The 21,556-nt window shown below is 45.7% G+C and overlaps 1 protein-coding gene across 5 annotated transcripts in view; it reads left to right on the forward strand.

Moving 5' to 3' along the window:
* Nucleotides 1-14,392, forward strand: part of SCHIP1 (schwannomin interacting protein 1) — a 78,978-nt gene extending 64,586 nt beyond the window's left edge. For 4 of the 5 annotated variants that reach the window (XM_056498878.1, XM_056498879.1, XM_056498882.1 and 1 more), the window contains 6 exons: nucleotides 7,718-7,836; nucleotides 9,912-10,029; nucleotides 10,637-10,834; nucleotides 12,271-12,394; nucleotides 12,555-12,648; nucleotides 13,769-14,392. In XM_056498878.1, coding sequence (XP_056354853.1) covers nucleotides 7,718-7,836; nucleotides 9,912-10,029; nucleotides 10,637-10,834; nucleotides 12,271-12,394; nucleotides 12,555-12,648; nucleotides 13,769-13,820 — 705 coding nt within the window. In that variant the 3' untranslated portion in view covers nucleotides 13,821-14,392. Of the gene's footprint in view, nucleotides 1-3,460; nucleotides 3,704-7,717; nucleotides 7,837-9,911; nucleotides 10,030-10,636; nucleotides 10,835-12,270; nucleotides 12,395-12,554; nucleotides 12,649-13,768 lie in introns of those variants that run through there. The other variant, XM_056498880.1, reaches the window with a different exon arrangement.
* The last annotated feature ends 7,164 nt before the right edge of the window (nucleotides 14,393-21,556 follow it).

The raw sequence follows: 21,556 nt of genomic DNA on the forward strand, positions 1-21,556 counted from the left end.
TTGGCTGCAAACCATCTCTGAGTGGGGCAGGGAGTGTGGTGGGTTTTTCTGGGATGTGGGATGTGCCCAGGTGCTGGGATTGATTTTTTCTTTTGGCTGTTTTTGGTAAACCAGAAAGGTGCTGGTGCCACTTTGGATCAGGCTGGAAAGCCAGGAATGAACCAGGCAAGGCTGGATGCCCTCCCAGGATCCCAGTGAGCCCCAGAATCAATCCATAAAATTCACAAGCTTGCAGTGCAAAGTGATCATTAAATAAATTAAAAGAATTGGAGACTTTGGTTTGATCTCAGGAAGGGGTTTGGAGGTTCCAGAAATCAGCTTTTTTTTTTTAAATCAGTGCAAATTCTGGTGGCAAAATAGAGCTCCAATGGACAGGCCTTGGGGAAAAGCTGGAATTCCATGAAAATGCAGTGGGGAAAAGCTGGAATTCCATGAAAATGCAGTGTGGAAAAGCTGGAGAGCTGCTGGCCTGGCCTCCTGCCCATGGAGAATGCTCCAGGCTGGCACAGCTGAGGGGGCTCCTGCCCCACATCCCCCAGCCAGACAGTCCAACAGAGCCTTTGGGAGGCTTCTTCAGACAGAAATCCCAAAAAAATTCTCTGCCAAGTGCTTGGAGTGTGCTGAAAGCTCAGGGAAGTATCCCCAGAGGGATGAGTTTCACTTGAATTTTATGGACTTGCAGGTGCTTTGTGCTGGGAAGGGACTGGGGGGAAGGTTTGTTCCAGCACTTGCCATGGAATGAAAGTTTTGTGGGATGGAAACACAGAATGACAGAATCATTTGGATTGAAAGGAACCTAAAAACCCATCCCAGGGACACCTCCCACCACCCCAGGTTCCTCCAAGCCCTGTCCAGCCTGGCCTTGGACACTTCCAGGGATCCAGGGGCAGCCACAGCTTCTCTGGGAATTCCATCCCAGCCAGGAATTCCTTCCCAAAATCCCATCCAGCCCAGCTCTCATCCAGTATAAACCATTTCCCCTTGTCCTGTCACCCCATCCTTTTTTAAGGAATCTCTCCCTGACAGTTCTGGCAACTTGAGATTCCAAGATCCTGGAATTTCCCTCAATCCCCTGAGTGCTCCATGCCCATGATTTTGGAGCTGGGAAAGCTTGGAGGGTTTTTCTCGAGCTCTGCTGGGAATTCAGGGGGTTCCTCTGCTCCTTGGGATGTCTGGGAGCTGATCCCAGCAGGAAAGGGGGAATTCCTGCCCCTCTGGAGCCCAGCCCAGCCCCGGGGGTTTCACTGACTCCAGAAATGCTTTTATGCTCAGGAAAGGGGAATTTTGCTGCTTTCTTGTCCTGGGGTGTGTTCCAAGCACCCCAAACTCGTTCTGCCCTATTTCCTCACGTGGCTCAGGGAAGATTTTAACACCCAGGGACCCTCCAGCTCCAGATTTTGCTGCTCTGAGCTTTCCCTTTCTGCTGGAAAAAGGAAATCAGGCTCTTCCCCCTCTGGCTGCTGGAGAGGGGCAGTGGGATCTGCATTCCTGGGGCTCTGGTGCCCTTTTTTTTTTGGGATGTTCCAAGCAGAGGGACAGTGGTGGCTGTGGGGAAGGGGCTGAAACTCAAAACTCATTTCCCTTTTGATATCCCAGACTGAAATGGGATTTTCCTCCCTTTTCCATTCCAAGGGAGCAGGTCCTGGCTCTGAGGAGGGCCCCAGATGTGCCCCAGGTGTGCCATGGTTCCAGGGGTTTCTGAGCCAGGTTTGGGGTTTTTCCATGGACTGGAATAGGATGTAGGATTTTCCCTGGAGAATCAGTGGGATCAGCTCAGGGAATTCCCCTCTGCAGAGTCCTGGGGCATCCCAGGAGGGCAGGGCAGAGGTGAGAGCTGGGATGGGGGATAAAACATCCTAAAAACTGGTTGGCAAGGGGGGGATATATTCATTTATATTTCTATTTTTAGGGTTGTGCCACTTCCTCTCCTTAGGGACATCCCTGATGGGTGGTGCAGGATTGTCACAAATCCTGAGGTGACAAATCCCAGGCTCAGTCCCAGCCACGGGGGCTGTGATTTATTTATTTATTTGGGATTTATCGTGTCAGGACCCATCCCCAGCTGGGAGAGGAAGTGGATTTAGCAACAGCAGGAAAGGACACAATGAGTCAGCGGCGGAGGGGAACTGAAAATAAGGAAATATCCCGAGAATGACTTTGTTTCATTTGGGAATTACAGTTGCTAATCACCATCCAGGGACAAGAATGGAATTAAACATTTGCTAGTGCTGGTTTTGCCCTGAAAATTCAGAGTGGGTTCATGCTGGGATCTGTTGTTGGAGCTGGGAATTTACCTGGAATTGGCATTTGGGGTGGAATGACGTCAGCATGGCTTGGATGTCTCATTAAACATCACAGCACAAGTAAAATTATTTTAGTTGAGTATTTTAGCAATAATTATTTAGTAATATTTAAATATTAAATATTAAAATATCAGACACTGGGATTAGATATCAGACATTGGGATTTTGATATCAGACACTGGGATTTTGATATCAGCCCCTGGGATTTTGATATCAGACCCTGGGATTAGATATCAGACACCAGGATTTTGATATCAGACACTGAGATTTTGATATCAGACACTGAGATTTCGATATCAGACACTGGGATTTTGATATCAGCCCCCGAGATTTTGATATCAGACTCTGGGATTTTGATATCAGAGCTCGGGATTTTGATATCAGACCCCGGGATTTTGATATCAGCCCCCGAGATTTTGATATCAGACTCTGGGATTTTGATATCAGACACCAGGATTTTGATATCAGACACCAGGATTTTGATATCAGATCCCGGGATTTTGACATCAGACACCAGGATTTTGATATCAGACACTGAAATTTTGATACCAGCGCCCAGGATTTTGATATCAGCCCCGGGATTTTGGTATCAGATCCCGGGATTTTGGTATCAGATCCCGGGATTTTGACATCAGACACCAGGATTTTGATATCAGACCCCGGGATTTTGATACCAGCCCCCAGGATTTTGATATCAGCCCCGGGATTTTGATATCAGCCCCGGGATTTTGGTATCAGATCCCGGGATTTTGATACCAGCCCCCAGGATTTTGACATCAGCCCCGGGATTTTGGTATCAGATCCCGGGATTTTGATATCAGACACCAGGATTTTGATATCAGACCCCGGGATTTTGATACCAGCCCCCAGGATTTTGATATCAGCCCCGGGATTTTGGTATCAGACCCCGGGATTTTGATACCAGCCCCCAGGATTTTGATATCAGCCCCGGGATTTTGGTATCAGATCCCGGGATTTTGACATCAGACACCAGGATTTTGATATCAGCCCCGGGATTTTGGTATCAGATCCCGGGATTTTGACATCAGACACCGGGATTTTGACATCAGCCCCGGGATTTTTCCTGCCCTTGTGCAGCCGCTGCCCTGGGGTTATTTTTAGCCGCAGCCGGACGCGGTTCCCGGCTCGCTGCCTTTATTTGGGAAGCGGTGCCGGAGCCGCATCCCGGCTGTCGGAGCGCTCCCATCGCGGGGCAGGGCTGCGATGTCCCGGCGGCACCGGCACCGGGAGCGGCACCGGGAGCGGCACCGGGAGCGGCACCGGGAGCGGCACCGGGAGCGGCACCGGGAGCGCGGGAGATGAGCCGCGAGCGCGGCCATGGAATGGGTGACGTCATCGGGAAAGCGGCCCCGCCGCCCGGGGAGGGGAGCTATAAAAAGGTAAAGGGACAAAAAAGGGACAGAAAGGGACAGAAAGGAGCCTTTGTGTGCCGGCAGGCGGGAGTGCTGCCCGCACCCCGCCCGGGGATTTGGGAGAATTCCCGGGTTAAAGGGACAAACCTCCCTCCCTGCTCGGTACCTCCTGGTGATGAAACAGCAGGAGGAGTTTCCAAAGGTGCTCTCCCACCTGGAATTTTAAGGCGTTTTGTGACGTGGCTGAAAAAGTTTGACTCGGGTTTGGGTTTAGCCCAGGAAGAAAAAAGGAGGTGAAGCCACATTTTCTGTGGTTCTGTGCTGTTTGTAAATCCCAGAATAGCCCCGGGGCTGAGACGTGGCTCTGGGGCTTTAAATAGAGTCCTGCTGTGGGGCTGGGAGTGCCAGCCTGGCAAAAATAACCTGCTGGCCTGGGCCGGTGTCCCAGTCTGTCCCAGTGTGTCCCAGTGTGTCCCAGTCTGTCCCAGTGTTCCTGCTGGGTGTCCCAGTCTGTCCCAGTCTGTCCCAGTGTTCCTGCTGGCTGGCCCAGTGTGTCCCAGTCTGTCCCAGTGTGTCCCAGTGTGTCCCAGAGTGTCCCAGTGTGTGCCAGTGTGTCCCAGTGTGTGCCAGTGTGTCCCAGTCTGTCCCAGTGTGTCCCAGTGTGTCCCAATGTTCCTGCTGGCTGGCCCAGTGTGTCCCAGTGTGTCCCAGAGTGTCCCAGTCTGTTCCAGTGTGTCCCAGTGTTCTTGCTGGCTGTCCCGGTGTGTCCCAGTGTTCCTGCTTGGTGTCCCAGTCTGTTCCAGTGTGTCCCAGTGCTCCTGCTGGCTCTCCCAGTGTGTCCCAGTGTGTCCCAGTCTGTCTCAGTCTGTCCCAATGTTCCTTCTGGCTGTCCCAGTCTGTCCCAGTGTGTCCCAGTGTCCTGCAGGGCTGTGCCAGGCTGGGAAATCTGGGAATGCTCCCCTGGAGAGGAGAAGGATCCAGGGAGAGCTCAGAGACCTGCCAGGACCTGAGGGGGCTCCAGGGGAGCTGGGGAGGGACTGGGGACAGGGATGGAGGGACAGGACACAGGGAATGAATTCCCACTGCCACAGGCAGGGATGGGTGGGATTTTGGGAATTGGGAATTCTGGCTGGGATGGAATTCCCAGAGAAGCTGGGAATCCCTGGAAGTGTCCCAGGCCAGGTTGGATGGGACTGGGACAGTGGGAGGTGTTCCTGCCATGGATGGGATGGGATAATGGGATACTGGGATGGGATGGGATAATGGGATAAGGTAATGGGATAATGGGATGGGATACTGGGATTTTGAAGGTCCCCTCCATCCCAAACCATCCCAGGTTTCTGGAGCAGCCCCAGCCCCTCTGGCAGTTCGTGTTCTGCCCTCCCTGCAGGGGAACAGGAACACACCCACCCTGGATTGTTCTGTTCTCTAATCAGAACAGCTCTTTGTTTAAAACCCTTGTGAGAGCTGAGTTGTCCTCAGCCCTGCACAGAGCAGAAACTTTCATTTTCTGAGCCAGTGCCAAAATACACATTTAAGTTGTGTTTTCCTTGGAATCACCTTTGCATTTTGAGGATTTGACCCATTATTCCTTCTATACCAAATCAGAATATTTGATTCCCAAAACCTGCCTTGCTGCTTCCCTTCTCCATTTTTATTTTCCCATACCCAGCTCTGGATTTTGAGTGCAGCTGTCAGGTAATTTATCCAAAGCTTTAAGTCCAGCTCCCTCAGGTGTATTTTATTTCTGAGTTACTGCTCCCCATTTTACAATAACAAATAGGACTCTGGATTTCTTTATGATCATTAGCCTGGGCCTGGCTTGGAAAATGGGATATTCCCACTCAGAGATGAATTATTGAGAATCCTCAGTAATGACCTGGTGGAGAAAACAAATTGCACGTTGATTAAATGTACAGATGTCAGCCTGGGAGCAGTGGGACACAGCAGAATTCAAACAAAATTAACAAAAATGAAAATTAAAAATCTGGAGAGACAGATGTGTCAGAAATGTCCAATTCTGCCTGGGTTTAATGGGAAAAGCAGTTTTTGTGGCCATGGAGGAGTGGGGATGTGCTGTGGGTGCTGGATTTTGGCTGGAGCACAAGGAAAATCAGATTTAGATGGGAAGATGTGGGAGAGGATCATGTGAGCTGGGAAAGGGGAAATTTCCAGCATTTGATGGAATATTGATGCAGTGGCACAGCCAAGGGCACCTGAGATGGGCAGGAAAATAATTTTTAAAAAATTTTTTTCACTCATTTTTCCTTTTTTTTTTTTTTTCCCCTTTTCTGCCCTCCTCAGCAGGGCTGGCAGTTTTTGATCCTAAATCTGTGTCCATGTGATTTTAATTGATTATTGAGACTTAAAAACACAAATCTGAAATCTGGAGCTCAGCCCAAAAACTCTGTACCTCTTGGTGTCATGGGGTTTATTTTTATTATTTGAGGGATTTGAAATAGAAGGAGTTAGGTTCTAAATGAAGTATTTTGGTAAGGGATTGACAATTTAATGGGTGAGGTAATAATGTGTATAATCAGCTTTGGAGCTGGAATTAAATCATTACTGATTTTAGGTGAATAATTTGCATTTTGTCACACTTTATTTTGCAAAAAGGTTTTTTATTTTTCCTGAGATGGGATGTGGGAAGCACAATTCCATGAATTAACCCCCTGGGAGCAGCTCAGCCCTGCCTGCTCTGCTTCCTTTTGTTGTGTTTTCTGGATTGGGTTTTAAGTGTAATTTTATAATTAAAATTTGAGTTTGAGGTTTTCCAAGTGTTCCTTCCATCAAAAACTTCCTGAATTTATTGTCAGTGCTGGCATTGACCCATTCCTGACAGACACTGGGGGAGATTTTGAATTAGAGCTGAGATTTGCATTTATTGCACATTGATTACAGTTATTGATCAGGGATTCATTGCAAATCGTTTTGTTGATTGCTATTTTAAAATTCCCATACTCATTTATATTTTTTATATCTATATGTATGTGTATGTATATTTATATGCATATTTGTAGGTATATTTATATTATATTATATTATATTATATTATATTATATTATATTATATTATATTATATTATATTATATTATATTATATTATATTATATTATATTATATTATATTATATTATATTATATTCATCATTATTATTTAGAGTTGTTTGAGTTTATATTTATATTTATATTTATATTTATATTTATATTTATATTTATATTTATATTTATATTTATATTTATATTTATATTTATATTTATATTTATATTTATAAATACATTTTAAACCCAGGGATGATTTGATGACAGTGAGCATGCTGGCAGCAGAGGGATTTCTGTGGGGCTGGGGGCTGCTCAGGGAAGTGGAAGATGCTGATGGGGTGGCTGTGTGGATGTGGAGCAGATATTGGGAATACAGGAGGATCCATCAGGGAGTTTGGGTTGGGATGAGGGGACCCTTGAGGTCCTTCCCAACCCAGACAGGCTGATCCATGGGGAGGGATGGAACTGGGGATCCTCAGTGGGATGTGCTCTGTGGGTGCTCCAGGTGTGGAATGTTTGGGGGATGCTGAGCTTGGTCCTGTGCCCTGGCACATCCCAGGGTCTCATCCCTCTCTGCCCCTTTCCAGAGCCTCATCCCTTCATTCTCTTCCCAGATCTTCATCCCCTCCTGGCACATCCCAGATATTGATCCCTCCCTGTCCCTTCTCAAATGCTGATCCTGCTGTCCCTTCCCAGATATTCATCTCTCCCTGTCCCTCCCCAGATGTTCATCCCTGCCATCCCTCCCCAGATGCTGACCCTGCTGCCCCTCCCCAGATCCCCATCCCTGCCATCCCTCCCCAGATGTTGATCCCTGCCATCCCTCCCCAGATGTTGATCCCTGCCATCCCTCCCCAGATCCCCATCCTGCCATCCCTCCCCAGATCCCCATCCCTGCCATCCCTCCCCAGCTGCTGACCTGTCCCTCCCCAGCTGCTGACCTGTCCCTCCCCAGCTGCTGACCTGTCCCTCCCCAGCTGCTGACCTGTCCCTCCCTGCAGGCCCAGAAGAATGAGCGTGAGTCCATCAGGCAGAAGTTGGCTCTGGGCAGTTTCTTTGACGATGGCCCCGGGCTCTACACCAGCTGCAGCAGGAGCGGCAAGCCCAGCCTGTCCTCCCGGTAAGGCCCAGCCCAGGGCCCAGGGCAGCTGCAGGGTGGGAGGAGTGGCCCTGGGACATCCCACAGCATCCCTCACACTTTGCTTTCCAGCCACATTCCTGGGTTTGCCATGTGTGGAACAACATTTGTGTGTTGTGTAAATATTTGAAATGATAATGCTGGGCAGGGAGGTGTTTGGGTGTTGAGGGGTTAAAGGAGATGAGTGAAGTTTTCTGAGTTAGATTTCCTTTAGGTTTTTTCATTTAGGATTTGGAACAGCTGTGGCTGCCCCTGGATCCCTGGCAGTGTCCCAGGCCAGGTTGGATATTGGGATTTGGGACAGTGAAAGGTGTCCTTGCCATGGCAGAGAGAGAACAGAATGAGCTTTAAGATCCCTCCCAACCCAAACCTTTTGGGAATTCCAACCTCCATGATTCTGCAATTGTTATTAATGATTGGAAAAATTATAAAGAAGCACCAGAGGATGGATAAAACAAGCTTTAATGTGGCTTCCACATCCACGAGCTCCTTCCAACCCTGCAGCTGCACCTGGGCTCCTCCCTTGGATTTTGAAGGATTTTGCCCCAAATGCACTCCAGGAAATCCTGTTTGTGTTCAGCTGGGGGGAGCCACAGCACTGGGGAGGCATCAGCACCTCCCATGCTGGGAGTGAAGCTCTGCCTGTGCCATGGGGGGGAGCAGAGAGGAGAGGGAGGCAGAAATGCAGGAGGAATCCTGTTCCAGGGGAGAGGTGCAGTTGTGGAATTAAATGGAGCTGAGGATCCTTTGGAAGGGAAAACAGCTCTGCTGTGTGTAGTTACAGCTGAGCCAGGAGCTGCTGTCTGGTAATTAGAGCACAGCTCTAATTAATGCAGCTCATCAGGGTCTGGCAGCTGTGCCCCCAGAAACTGCCAGCTGTGCCTGAAGGGTTTGGTGCTTGTTAATATTTATAATCCAGGAAAAGTCTTCCTGCTCCAGGACCCACAGGAACATTTACAGGACGTTATTCCCATGTTTTTAATATGTATTGACAGAGGAGGATCATGGAGTGCTTGGGGTGAAAGGACCTTCAGAGGTTCTTCCACCACCCAAAATTGTTCCAAACCTTGTCCAGCCTGGCCTGGAACAATTCCAGGGATGGGGCAGCCACAGCTTCCCTGCCATTCCTTCACTTCCATTATTAATCCTATTTATTGTGGGGTGATAGTAGCTAATAAACTCTACAGGAATAAATGGAAAATGAGGAATAGCAGGATGTGAGGGATGGACTGGGATCTCTCACCTGGGCTTTTCCCTTCAGCCTGCACTGAGATTCCCTGAAAATCAGAGAAAAATCATTCCTGGGGAGGGAAATGTGGGTTAATCAATCCCAGTCCAGCAGTGAGCAGGGGGTCTGGAAAACACCAGAATGAAATCTTGTGTTGCAGGATACCAGCACTGAATGAATGATTTCCACCACTGACAAAACATGTATTATTATATATGTTATTTATATCTTTATACATTTTCTCTTTAATTTTTTTATTCTCTATTTGAAAACAATTTCTTATAGTAACACTATATAATTCTATTCCATATATCCAGTTCTGTATATTTTATTGCGTTTTATGGATTTTATTTAATGTGATCAGGGCCAAATAAGCAAAAAACAATAATGATATTGTGAAGCAATGATGATAAAAAATAATGGAAAAATCCCTAAAAAATAATGGGAACAAAATAATGGAAAATAAAAAATAATGGGAAAAAATGGGAAAAAATAATAGAAAATAAAAAATAATGGGAAAAATTGGAAAAAATGGGGAAAATAACGGAAAATAAAAAAATAGTGGGGAAAAATAATGGGAAAAAATAATGGAAAATAAAAAAAAATGGGAAAAATAACGGAAAATAAAAAATAATGGGAAAAATAATGGAAAATAAAAAAGAATGTGAAATAAAAAAATAATGGAAAAAAAGAAAGGGTTGGTTCTGCAGTTGGTCAGCAGATGGTGGTAGAAGCCCTTGTGTGTCCCTGTGTCTGTGTGGCACTGAGCTGCCAGTGCCTGCTGGGCTGGTGGCACTGCCAGCCCCAGTGCCACTGTCCCTGTCCCCAGGTTGCAGAGTGGGATGAACCTGCAGATCTGCTTTGTCAACGACAGTGGCAGTGACAAGGACAGTGATGGTGATGACAGCAAGACAGAGACCAGCCTGGACACACCTGTGTCACCCATGGTGGGTCTGGGCTCCAGGGGGCTGATCCTGCTAAACCAGCAACCCTTTTTTCTTTTTTACTTTCTAATTTTCCTTTCCTTTCCCTTTCCTTTCCTTTCCTTTCCTTTCCTTTCCTTTCCTTTCCTTTCCTTTCCTTTCCTTTCCTTTCCTTTCCTTTCCTTTCCTTTCCTTTCCTTTCCTTTCCTTTCCTTTCCTTTCCTTTCCTTTCCTTTCCTTTCCTTTCCCTCTTTCCCTCTTTCCCTCTTTCCCTCTTTCCCTCTTTCCCTCTTTCCCTCTTTCCCTCTTTCCCTCTTTCCTCTTTCCCTCTTTCCCTCTTTCCCTCTTTCCCTCTTTCCCTCTTTCCCTCTTCCCTTCCTTCTTTCCCAGTCTGGATCCAACATTCCTTTTTGGATTTCACACCACAGCCCTGAGTGTTTCCCTCCAGTTTCACCTTTCACTGATCTGAGCTCCTTTTTCCCTTTAAAACCAAGGAATCCTAGCTGGGAACAACTGATTTTTTAAGATAAAAAAATAAATAAATAAATCCATGCCTTTCACAGTTTCTGTATTAAAAAATAAAAATGACAGGACTGGATCCAACTGTGCTGTGGGTTTTTTGCTTCCCCAGAGCAAGCAGAGCTCGTCCTACTCGGACAGGGACACGACAGAGGAGGAGTCAGAGTCCCTGGAGGACATGGATTTCCTGAGCAGGCAGAAGAAGCTCCAGGCTGAGGCCAAGATGGCCCTGGCCATGGCCAAGCCCATGGCCAAGATGCAGGTGGAGGTGGAGAAGCAGAACAGGAAGAAGTCACCAGTGGCAGATCTGGTGAGTGGGGCTGGGGGTGACCCGGGGTGACAGAGAAATATGGGGAGGAAACAATGAAATGTTGGGAGGAAACAGTGGAATAAAGGAATGAAACAGTGAAATAATGGAAGGAAACAGTGAAATGTTGGGAGGAAACAGGGAAATGTTGGGAGGAAACAGTGGAATAATGGAAGGAAACAGTGAAATGTTGGAAGGAAACAGTGAAATGTTGGGAGGAAACAGTGGAATGTTGGAAGGAAACAGTGAAATGTTGGGAGGAAACAGTGAAATAATGGAAGGAAACAGTGAAATGTTGGAAGGAAAAAGTGAAATGTTGGGAGGAAACAGTGGAATGTTGGGAGGAAACAGTGAAATGTTGGGAGGAAACAGTGAAATATTGGAAGTCAACAATAAAATATTGGAAGGAAGCAGTAAAGTTTTAGAATGAAACAGTAAAATATTGGAAGGAAACAGTAAAATGTTTAAAGGAAACAATAAAATTTTGGAAGGAAACAGTAAAATAAATGGAAGGAAACAGCAAAAAATTGGAATGAAACAATAAAATATTGGAACGAAACAATAAAATATTGGAAGGAAACAATAGAATTTTTGAAGGCAACAGTAAAATATTGGAAGGAAACAATAGAATTTTTGAAGGCAACAGTAAAATACTGGAAGGAAACAATAAAATATTGGAAGGAAGCAGTAAAGTTTTAGAATGAAACAGTAAAATATTGGAAGGAAACAGTAAAATGTTTGAAGGAAATTAAATTTTGGAAGGCAACAATAAAGTATTGGAAGGCAACAATATTGGAAGGAAACAGTAAAATAATGGAAGGAGACAGTAAAATATTGAAAGGTAACAGTAAAATTTTGGAAGGAAACAATAAAATATTGGAAGGAAACAGTAAAATATTGGAAGGAAACAATAAAATATTGGAAGGCAAGAATAATATACTGGAAGGCAAGAATAATATACTGGAAGGCAACAATAAAATATTGGAAGGAAACAGTAAAATATTGGAAGGCAACAGTAAAATAATGGAAGGAAACAGTAAAATAATGGAACAAAATGGTAAAATATTGAAAGGCAACAGTAAAATTTTGGAAGGCAACAGTAAAATATTGGAAGAAACAATAAAATACTAGAAGCAAACAACAAGATATTGGAAGGAAGCAGTAAAATTTTGGAATGAAACAGTAAAATACTGGAAAGAAACAGTAAAATGTTTGAAGGAAACAATAAAATTTTGGAAGGCAACAATAAAATACTGGAAGGCAACAATAAAATAATGAAAGGAAACAATAAAATATTAGAAGGAAACAACAAAATACTGGAAGGAAACAGCAAAAATTTGGAGTGAGACAATAAAATATTGCAAGGAAACAATAAAATATTGGAAGGAAACAATAAAATATTGGAAGGCAAGAATAAAATCTTGACTGTTTCTTTCCAGCTGCCACATTTGCCTCATATCAGTGAGTGCCTGATGAAGAGGAGTCTGAAACCCACCGACCTGAGGGACATGACCATCGGGCAGCTGCAGGTGATTGTCAATGACCTGCACTCCCAGATAGAAAGTGAGTGGCAATTCTTCATTCTGCTGGGCTCTGCCTCCTTCCATGAAACAGAATTATTCTCCATGGGCAGGGGAGCCCCATCCCTGCAGGGATTTCAGAGCCCTGGGGGTGTGGCACTTGTGGGGACCCCAAATTTCTCAGCCCGTTTCTCCCTGGGCAGGCTTGAACGAGGAGCTGGTGCAGCTGCTGCTGATCAGGGATGAGCTGCACACAGAGCAGGATGCCATGCTGGTGGACATTGAGGATCTCACCAGGTCTTTCTTTTTTATTTTTATATTTTTTTTTTTCAGCTTTGATTTTGGGGTTAAAGGTTTTACCATGCAGGATATTGGCTAGGGGTTGGAATCTGGAAGTTTCCAAAATTTGTCTTTGCCACCAGGAGGGCTGGACAAAGGGGAAAATTTTATAATAATTTAAATATTAATATTTAATAACTGATTAAACAAACAGCCTTGCAGGATGTGGGCAGGTTCCCCTAAGGGCTCCATCTCCTGGCAGCAAGGCTCAGGAGGATTTTTGTGTGGGATAATTAGGGGTGGGCTCCAGAAATATAAAATGTTCTGGAATATTCTGAATATTTCACTCAGAAATGTAAAGACTGGGGATGAAAGGCAGCTCACCAGGATTGGGATTCCAAACTGAGGATTAGAGCTTGGGGAAAAAAAATAAGGATCAGGTGGTGATGGGGGAGTTTGGGATGGGAGCTGGGGCTCAGTCAGTGCCACCAACACGTCCTGGCTGCTCCTCCTTGCTTCTGCTTCCTCCCTGGCAGTCTCAGCAATGGAATTTTATTTTTGGGAATGCTGGGGGGCACTGGCTGTCCCCACCACCCCTCTGTTGTTTGGGGCTAAAGGTGTTTCCCCCAAACTCTCCTCTCCTCTTTCTTTTTTCCCTTTCTTCTGTCTTTTCTTTTTTCCTTTCTCCTTTTTTCCTTTCTCCTTTTTCCTTTCTCCTTTTTCCTTTCTTCTCCTTTCTCCTTTCTCCTTTCTTCTCCTTTCTCCCTTTCCTTTCCTTTCCTTTCCTTTCCTTTCCTTTCCTTTCCTTTCCTTTCCTTTCCTTTCCTTTCCTTCTCCTTCTCCTTCTCCTTCTCCTTCTCCTTCTCCTTCTCCTTCTCCTTCTCCTTCTCCTTCTCCTTCTCCTTCTCCTTCTCCTTCTCCTTCTCCTTCTCCTTCTCCTTTCTCACAGGGAAGGGAATTTAAAATCTCTTCCCCAAGTGACTCCCTGACCTTTCCCCACCCTCCTGCCAGGGAGGAGCAATCCAGAAAACCTTTGTGTTCCCCATAGAAATCCCAATTCCCAGCTGGCTGCTGGGGTGGCTGGGCTGGGTTTTGCAGGTTTTCCTTGTCCCTTGGTGTGACCCTGCCCTGTCCCCAGGCATGCTGAGAGCCAGCAGAAGCACCTGGCAGAGAAGATGCCAACCAAGTGATTCCTCCTCCTGCCCTGGCAGCTCCAGAGCCCCAGTGTTGCTCATTGCCCATGGCTGAAGCTTCCTGTCTGGTGATTGGCCTCTGCTTCTTAATTTATTTTAATTTTTTTACTCGTGCCACTAAATATCAGGCATTTTAATAATAATAATGTTGTTATTATTATTATTGTTATTATTACAGAAACAGAATTGTACAGTACTTATAACATTATAAATCATGGGCGAGAAGAGAGGGGTAGTTGAACTTTATTTTTTGGTTGTTTAGAGATTTTTTGGGTTGGATGATATTTTACCATTGACTACTTTTTTATTCCTCACTGTAGTTTTCAAATAAAGACCCTGTTCTTGACGGTGCTATAAAGTAAAAAAAAAAAAAAAAAAATCCATGCCTGCCTCGTAGTGACGTCGTAGCTTTCAGTAATTTGTACATTTTCCTCAGTTCTCAGCATTTTGGGGAGTGTTGATGCCCTGACATTCATTTTTAGGTGTGCTATTAACACTCAGTGGGGTGCAGAGAGTTGGAGGTTTCCTGTATAAAGCTGTAAAATAAAAATTACCACCATTGTTTCCTATGACACGTCTGTTCTTGCCAAGGGGGTGGATTCTCCAGATCAATGTGGGGTTTATCATCACCACAAAGAGTGATGATAAATTTATTTTTTTTTGCTTTGCTGATCACATGAAACTGAGAGAAGAGAGGGGTTTTTGTAGATTTTTTTATTTGTGAGTTCCTAATTCTGTTTCACTTGGACTTCAGAGATTTTTCTGTAACACTGAGCCCTCAATTTGGGGTGGTTGGAAGGAGCGGACACACACCCCAGGTGGGATTTTTATATTTTATTGTGTGGCCTGAACATTCAAAGGGTATTTTAGAAATAAAATAATCAGGCAGCAAATGGAATGAATTAAATATGGAATTCCTCACTCTGCCTTTAGGGGAGACCCAGAGCTGTCTGCAGGACACAATAAATACATTAAATGGAGACAAAATAAATTTGTCTCCATCCCTCCTTTATTGGATTTAAAGCTGGAAGAGCCCAGCCAGCCCTTCCCAAGTCCCAGCCTGGTGCTCCCAGCAGCTTTTTACCTTTTAATTCTCATTTCCTTGGGGGCAGATCCATCCCAGCCAAGGCTCTGCCTGATGACTTATTCAGGCTGTTTGCAAAAAGCTTCAGCTGCATTAAAATTTCATCCCCTGCCAGGAATGGCTTTTATTAAAGCACTTTTTTAAAAAAATTAAATTACTTTTTTCCCCCCTTTATTTACAGAAAGGGAAGAGTTGGAAGCAGAGGGGTTTGGGGGCTGGGATAATTTGGGGGTTCTGTGTAATTTAGGGAGCAATTGGATGGATTAGGAGCCCTCACCTGCAGCCCAGGAAAAAGCAAATTCTTTTATTTCCTATTTTTAAATCTATGCAGAAATACAGAGAAATGTGGGGGTGTTATAGAATATTGGGGTGTGGCTGCCTGCACATGGGGAGAGCTGCTGGGTTTAAATTTTCCCTCTGAAGGTTAAATTTTCCCTCTAAACCTCCAAATCTGCAGTGCCTGGCCCCAAATCGATTTCATGCTGTATTTAACACAAGAAAAGCCCAAAATGCACAAAGTTTGCTCTCAGCTTTAAGGAAAAAATAGGGAAAAAAAAAAAAAAAAAGCCCCTGGGTGCTGTTCAAAGCTGCCCCTGGCATCATCCAGCTCTGCAGCACCAGGAAAGGCTGGAATTCATTCCCTTGCCAAGTGCCTTTGACTTGCTGGAGAGAATTTGTTATTCCACTCACCCACCCGTGGATTTCCCCCTCCTGTGCTGGAGAAATTGGGTTTTTCCAGGAAAAAATTCCAGTTCTGGGTCTCCTTGGCTCTGTGTCCCCAGGGGGGCTGTGGGTGGTGGCAATGCTGGAATTGGTGGATTAAAGGATATTTCTGAAAGACAAGGATCTGCTGTGGTTTCTGAGCAAGATTTTGGGTTTGTGTTTTATTCTTGGAGCCTCCTGGGTGGGTTTTGGATTCCCAAAAAAGCATCTCCACAGGATGGCAGGCTGGTCTCAAACCACCAATTCCTCAATATCCTTCAATCTCATCCTAAACCTGCCTGTGCCTGAAGAGCCTGAAATGCTGCATTCAATAAAAAACAGCCCCAAAATCACCCTCCTGCCTGAGCCAGGACCTGCCAGCCAGGATTCCCCCTCCCTTGGGATGTGGGATGAGCTTTTGGGGTTTTTCTGCCCTTTTTTTGGCTCCCCCCTCTCCAGCAGCTGCTGGGTGTGCTGAGCAGCATCTCCCTGGACACGGAGGGAGTGGGAACCTGGAGAAAAGGGAAACTGTGGCTGTTCCATCCCTGGCAGCGTCCCGGGCCAGCCTGGGGGGGTTGGGTCACCCTGGGGCGCTGGTTGGTGTCCCTGCCCCTGGCAGGGCTGGGCGAGCTGAGCTTTAATGTCCAACCCACGGCCAGGAGGTGGCAGGGATGGAAAAAGAGCAGAAAAAACACCCAGGGCTGAGAAACTCTGTCAGGAGTGAAAACTGAAAGTGAGAGAGAAAGAGCTGCCCGAAAGTGCCCCGAAACCTCGGGCACAGCTGGAACCAGCTCATGAATCACCCCGAGGTGTTTTCGGGGCACAGCTGGAACCAGCTCCGAATCACCCCGGGCTGGTTTTGGGGCACAGCTGGCAGCAGCTCCTGAATCACCCCGAGGTGTTTTCGGGGCACAGCTGGAACCAGCTCATGAATCACCCCGGGCTGGTTTTGGGGCACAGCTGGAACCAGCTCCTGACTCACCCCGGGCTGGTTTTGGGGCACAGCTGGAACCAGCTCCTGACTCACCCCGGGCTGGTTTTGGGGCACAGCTGGAACCAGCTCATGAATCACCCCGGGCTGGTTTTGGGGCACAGCTGGAACCAGCTCCTGACTCACCCCGGGCTGGTTTTGGGGCACAGCTGGAACCAGCTCCGAATCACCCCGGGCTGGTTTTGGGGCACAGCTGGAACCAGCTCCTGACTCACCCCGGGCTGGTTTTGGGGCACAGCTGGAACCAGCTCCGAATCACCCCGGGCTGTTTTTGGGGCACAGCTGGAACCAGCTCCTGACTCACCCCGGGCTGGTTTTGGGGCACAGCTGGAACCAGCTCATGAATCACCCCGAGGTGTTTTCAGGGCACAGCTGGAACCAGCTCCAAATCACCCCGGGCTGGTTTTGGGGCACAGCTGGAACCAGCTCCTGACTCACCCCAGGCTGGTTTTGGGGCACAGCTGGAATCAGCTCCGAATCACCCTGGGCTGGTTTTGGGGCACAGCTGGAATCAGCTCCTGACTCATCCCGGGCTGTTTTTGGGGCCGGGACAGGGAGGATGAGCTCACAGAACTCCCAAAATTCCATCAGGATGCACCTGATGGAGGCCCCACCCCTCCCTGCAGCTCCATCCAGTCCCTGAAGGTTTTTATATTTTTTTTTTTATCCTCTGGGAATTTAAAACAAACCCTGATGGACCCACACAGAGTCAGAAAATCCTGGAATGGGTTGGGACCTCAAATCCCAGTTCCATGGGCAGGGAATGGGAATAATTCTAATTCTGTGGGCTGGGCTGTTCCTTTGTGTTTAATCATCAAATCCTGGAATTATTTGGGTTGTTTGGGTTGGAAGGGACCTCAAAGATCATCCAGTTCCACCTCCCACTGTCCCAGGGTGCTCAGTCCCCATCCAGTCTGGCCTTGGACACTTCCAGGGATGGGGAATCCAAAATTCCTCTGGGAATCCACAATTCCTCTGGGAATCCACAATTCCCCTGGGCTGGGCCCTCCTCACCCTCCCAGGGAAGAATTTCTCCCTGATTTCTGCTCCTCCCAACTCAGTGGGAGAAATTCCCTGCCCAAAATGCACCCTGAGGGATTTTTAGGGAATCCCATCCCTGATCCAGTGGTTTCATCCCTTTCCCAGGAGGAATCCCTTACCCTGGAAAGGGGTTTGGAGCTTTGGAGCCTGCAAACAACAACCTCTGAATTTGGGGATGCCAAGGCTGGGTGGTCCCAGAGCTGCTCCCTGGAATCCTGCATGGAGCATGGGGAAAATCTCAGGAATTCTGGTGGCAACTGGAAAAATAAAATAAAATAAAATAAAAAATAAAAATAAAAAAAAAGCCAAGAGATGCAGGCCTTGAGAGGTTCCAGCACCCCAAAAAAACTCCAGAAACATCATTTAATCACCCCCAATGAAACACCAGCAAAAGCAGAGGTTTGGGATTAGGAATTTCAGGGAATTCCATGAGGAATCACAACCAACAGCCACAAAAAGACCAGGAAAGTTTCTCCTGACCCTTTCCCCCCTGTTTTATGGAGCCATCAGCTCCCAACCCCAATCAGAAACAACTTCTGTCAGTGAGGCTCTTCTGGTGATAAATCTGAGCTTGGATCTTCCCAAAAAATGATCCAGAAGCAAAAAACTGATTCAATATCCCACAAGTTCTGTGAGTGGCAAACAGGATCAAATTATTTTAATTAATTGCACCCATAAATCCCATTCCATGGGATATTTTTCCATTTTTAATGGAGCAGTGATCTCTGTCTACAGCTGACCATCAGCCTGGGTGGGATTTAATCATCCTGCAGCTTTGATTTCTATTTCTCTGTAATTATTTCTATTTCTCTGTAATTATTGCTTCATTGGAGATATAAAATTATTGCTAATTACAGTGCCAGGCAATCCCCCCAAAGAACCAAACCCACTGAAGATGTCACTGTGGCTCTGTGACCTTCCCAAAGGGTTTGGAGCCTGTTAAAGAGGAAAATCCCTCTCACCTGAAATCCCAGGAGAAACAACATCCCAGGGAACATCCCCAAACCTCACTTTCCTCACAGCTCAGGGTGATCCACGATTCTCACCTGGAAACCAGGATTCTCCTCCCCTCCCTTGGCCAAAACCGAGCCAAAAATTCCATTTCTGTCTATTGGGGGGCAGAGAAGCCAAGAGTGAAACGAAAAGCCAGGAGATTTCCAGGAACCTCCTGCTTTTCCCAGAGCTGGAGCTGATCCCATTTCTCATCACTCGAATCTCCAGCCTCAAAACCAAACTGAGCTCAGCCCCCTTTGGGGCTTTTCTCTCGGGGTTTCTTTCTGATTTGTGTTCTCCCTTTCTTTCTCAAGCAGGACTTTTGGCTATTGATTTGGGTGGGCAGAGCCGGGAGCAGGGATTCCCCCGATTTTGGCGGCATGAGGTCAAATCTGATTTTATAGAGAGCCAGAATGATCCTTGCTTTTCTCGGGAAAAAAAAGTAATTTCTGCTTGAAATACAGGCAGTGAAATGACATCAGTGGAAAACCATGCAGTTAACAGTTATATATTATATATTATATATATAATATTATATATTATGTATAATATAATATATAATATATAATATATAATATATAATATATAATATATAATATATAATATATAATATATAATATATAATATATAATATATAATATATAATACGTATAATGTATACCATATATAATATATATTATATGATATATATAATATGATATACATTATATAATATATATTATAATTATACATTATACATTATACATTATACACTATATATTATATATTATATATTATATATTATATATTATATATTATATATTATATATTATATATTATATATTATATATTATATATTATATATTATATATTATATATTATAATATTTGTTATTGATATTGCATTTTATATTATATTATATTATATTATATTATATTATATTATATTATATTATATTATATTATATTATATTATATTATATTATATTATATTATATTATATTATATTATATTATATTATATTATATTTATTAAATATATTTGTTCTATTGGGCAGGCCTGGCACAGGGTGCCCAGAGAAGCTGTGGCTGCCCCTGGATCCCTGGAAATGTCCAAGACTGGACTGGGCTTGAAGTAAACCTGGGATAGTGGAAGGTGGAATTGGATGAGTTTTAATATCCTTTTCAGCCTAAAAAATTCCATGATTTTATGATTCCATGAAATAAACACAAAGGAACATCCCAGCACAAAGATCTTTAATTGTTCCCATTCCATTTCAGAATTTCTTCCCATTCCTCTGGGTCTGCCCTTGCCCCAAGCTGCTCAAGGGTAATTATCATATTTAAATATATTGTAATGTATAAAACACATTATTTTGTTCTAATATGATTCATATAAATATTAATTATCAAGATTCTTCATTCAGGCTAAGCCTGCTCAAGCAGAGAGTGCTCTGATGGATGTCTTCTTCTTTTGGGCAAAAAAAATCCCACTCAGCAGAATTAAAATCCCAGAATCCTGGAATGGTTTGGGTTGGAAGGGACCTTAAATCCCACCCCATTCCATCCCATTCACTGCCCCAAACCCACCCAGCCTGGCCTGGGACCCTGCCAGGAGCAGCCACAGCAGGATTATAGAGAAATTTAGAGGATTTAATTAGGATATATCCAAATTTAGCCAAAAATTAACCCCAAATCTCACCCTGGGGCTGATCCTGCTGGGAAACCTCGTGTCCTGCTGGGCCTGAGAAACCTGGAAAGCCAAAGTGGAGCCTTTGAGGAACAGCCCAGCAGCACATCCCGAAATTCTCTTTCACTTTTGGCTCCCCCACGAGCTGGAAACCACAGCCCAGGGTGAGATGACGGGGCAGGAGTGGGAAACACAGAGAGAAATTGGAAAATGATGCACTGCTGGTGCTGGGGCTAAAAGAAGTCTCAGGACACTCCACAGGCTTCTTATAGGAAACAGTGAAAATAAAAAGAATCTGAAAATGCGACATAAAACTCTTGATTCATCCTGCTCCCTTCCAGTTTGACAGCAAAAATCCCAGTGACTTCACGGCAGCCCCAATGCACAGAAAAGTTTTCTGCAGCTTTTTGGTGCAGCTGAGAATGGCCACGAAAAATAGGAGATGACATTGAAATATTTGTGGATTATTCCAAATATTTCAGCAAAGTCAAGGTTTTCACAGGTGTTCATTAGGGAGGTTTTGTCAGTGCAGAATCAGGGAGTGGCTGAGGATGGGAAATATCTCAGAGTTCATCCAGTCCAAGCATCCCCAGCTCTGCCAAGGCCACCCCTGAGCCCTGTCCCCAAGTGCCACCTCCAGGGATGGGGACTGGCCCCTTCCAGCCCTTTCCATGAAGGAATTTTCACTGATACCCAACATGAAGCTCCTCTGGTGAAACCTGAGGCTGTTTCCTTTTGTTCTGTCACTTTTTCCAGAGAAGCAAGCAGGATAAAGAACAGAAATGGAAAGCTGGGGAGAGATGATTTACAGGGGATGGGGACAGAATAGACAGGGAATGGTTTCAGGCTGAGAGAGGAGGGGGTTTAGGCGGGATTTTGGGGAGGAATTCCCGGCTGGGAGGGTGGGGACCCCCAGAGCAGCTGTGGCTGCCCCTGGACCCCTGGAAGAGCCCAAAGCCACCCAGGAACAGTGGAAAGTGTCCCTGCCACCAGAACGAGACCTTTGAGATCCCTTCCAACCAAACCACTCCGCGATTTCGTGATTCCGTGAAAGTTTATCCACGTGCCAGGCACTGGCCCGAACCGATCCCGCTTTTCGGGGCTCTCGGTGCCGGCGGAGCTCGGGCCGTGCCCGCAGCATCCCCGGCACTCCCGGGCCCGCCTCTCTCGGGGAAACCCCGCTGCGCCGGCGGCGCTATAAGGGCTGAGCCCGGCCCGGAGCGGCGGCGGGACCGGGATCGGGATCGGGATGAAG

The sequence above is a fragment of the Oenanthe melanoleuca genome, chromosome 9, assembly GCF_029582105.1.
Source record: "Oenanthe melanoleuca isolate GR-GAL-2019-014 chromosome 9, OMel1.0, whole genome shotgun sequence".
Classification (NCBI taxonomy): domain Eukaryota; kingdom Metazoa; phylum Chordata; class Aves; order Passeriformes; family Muscicapidae; genus Oenanthe; species Oenanthe melanoleuca.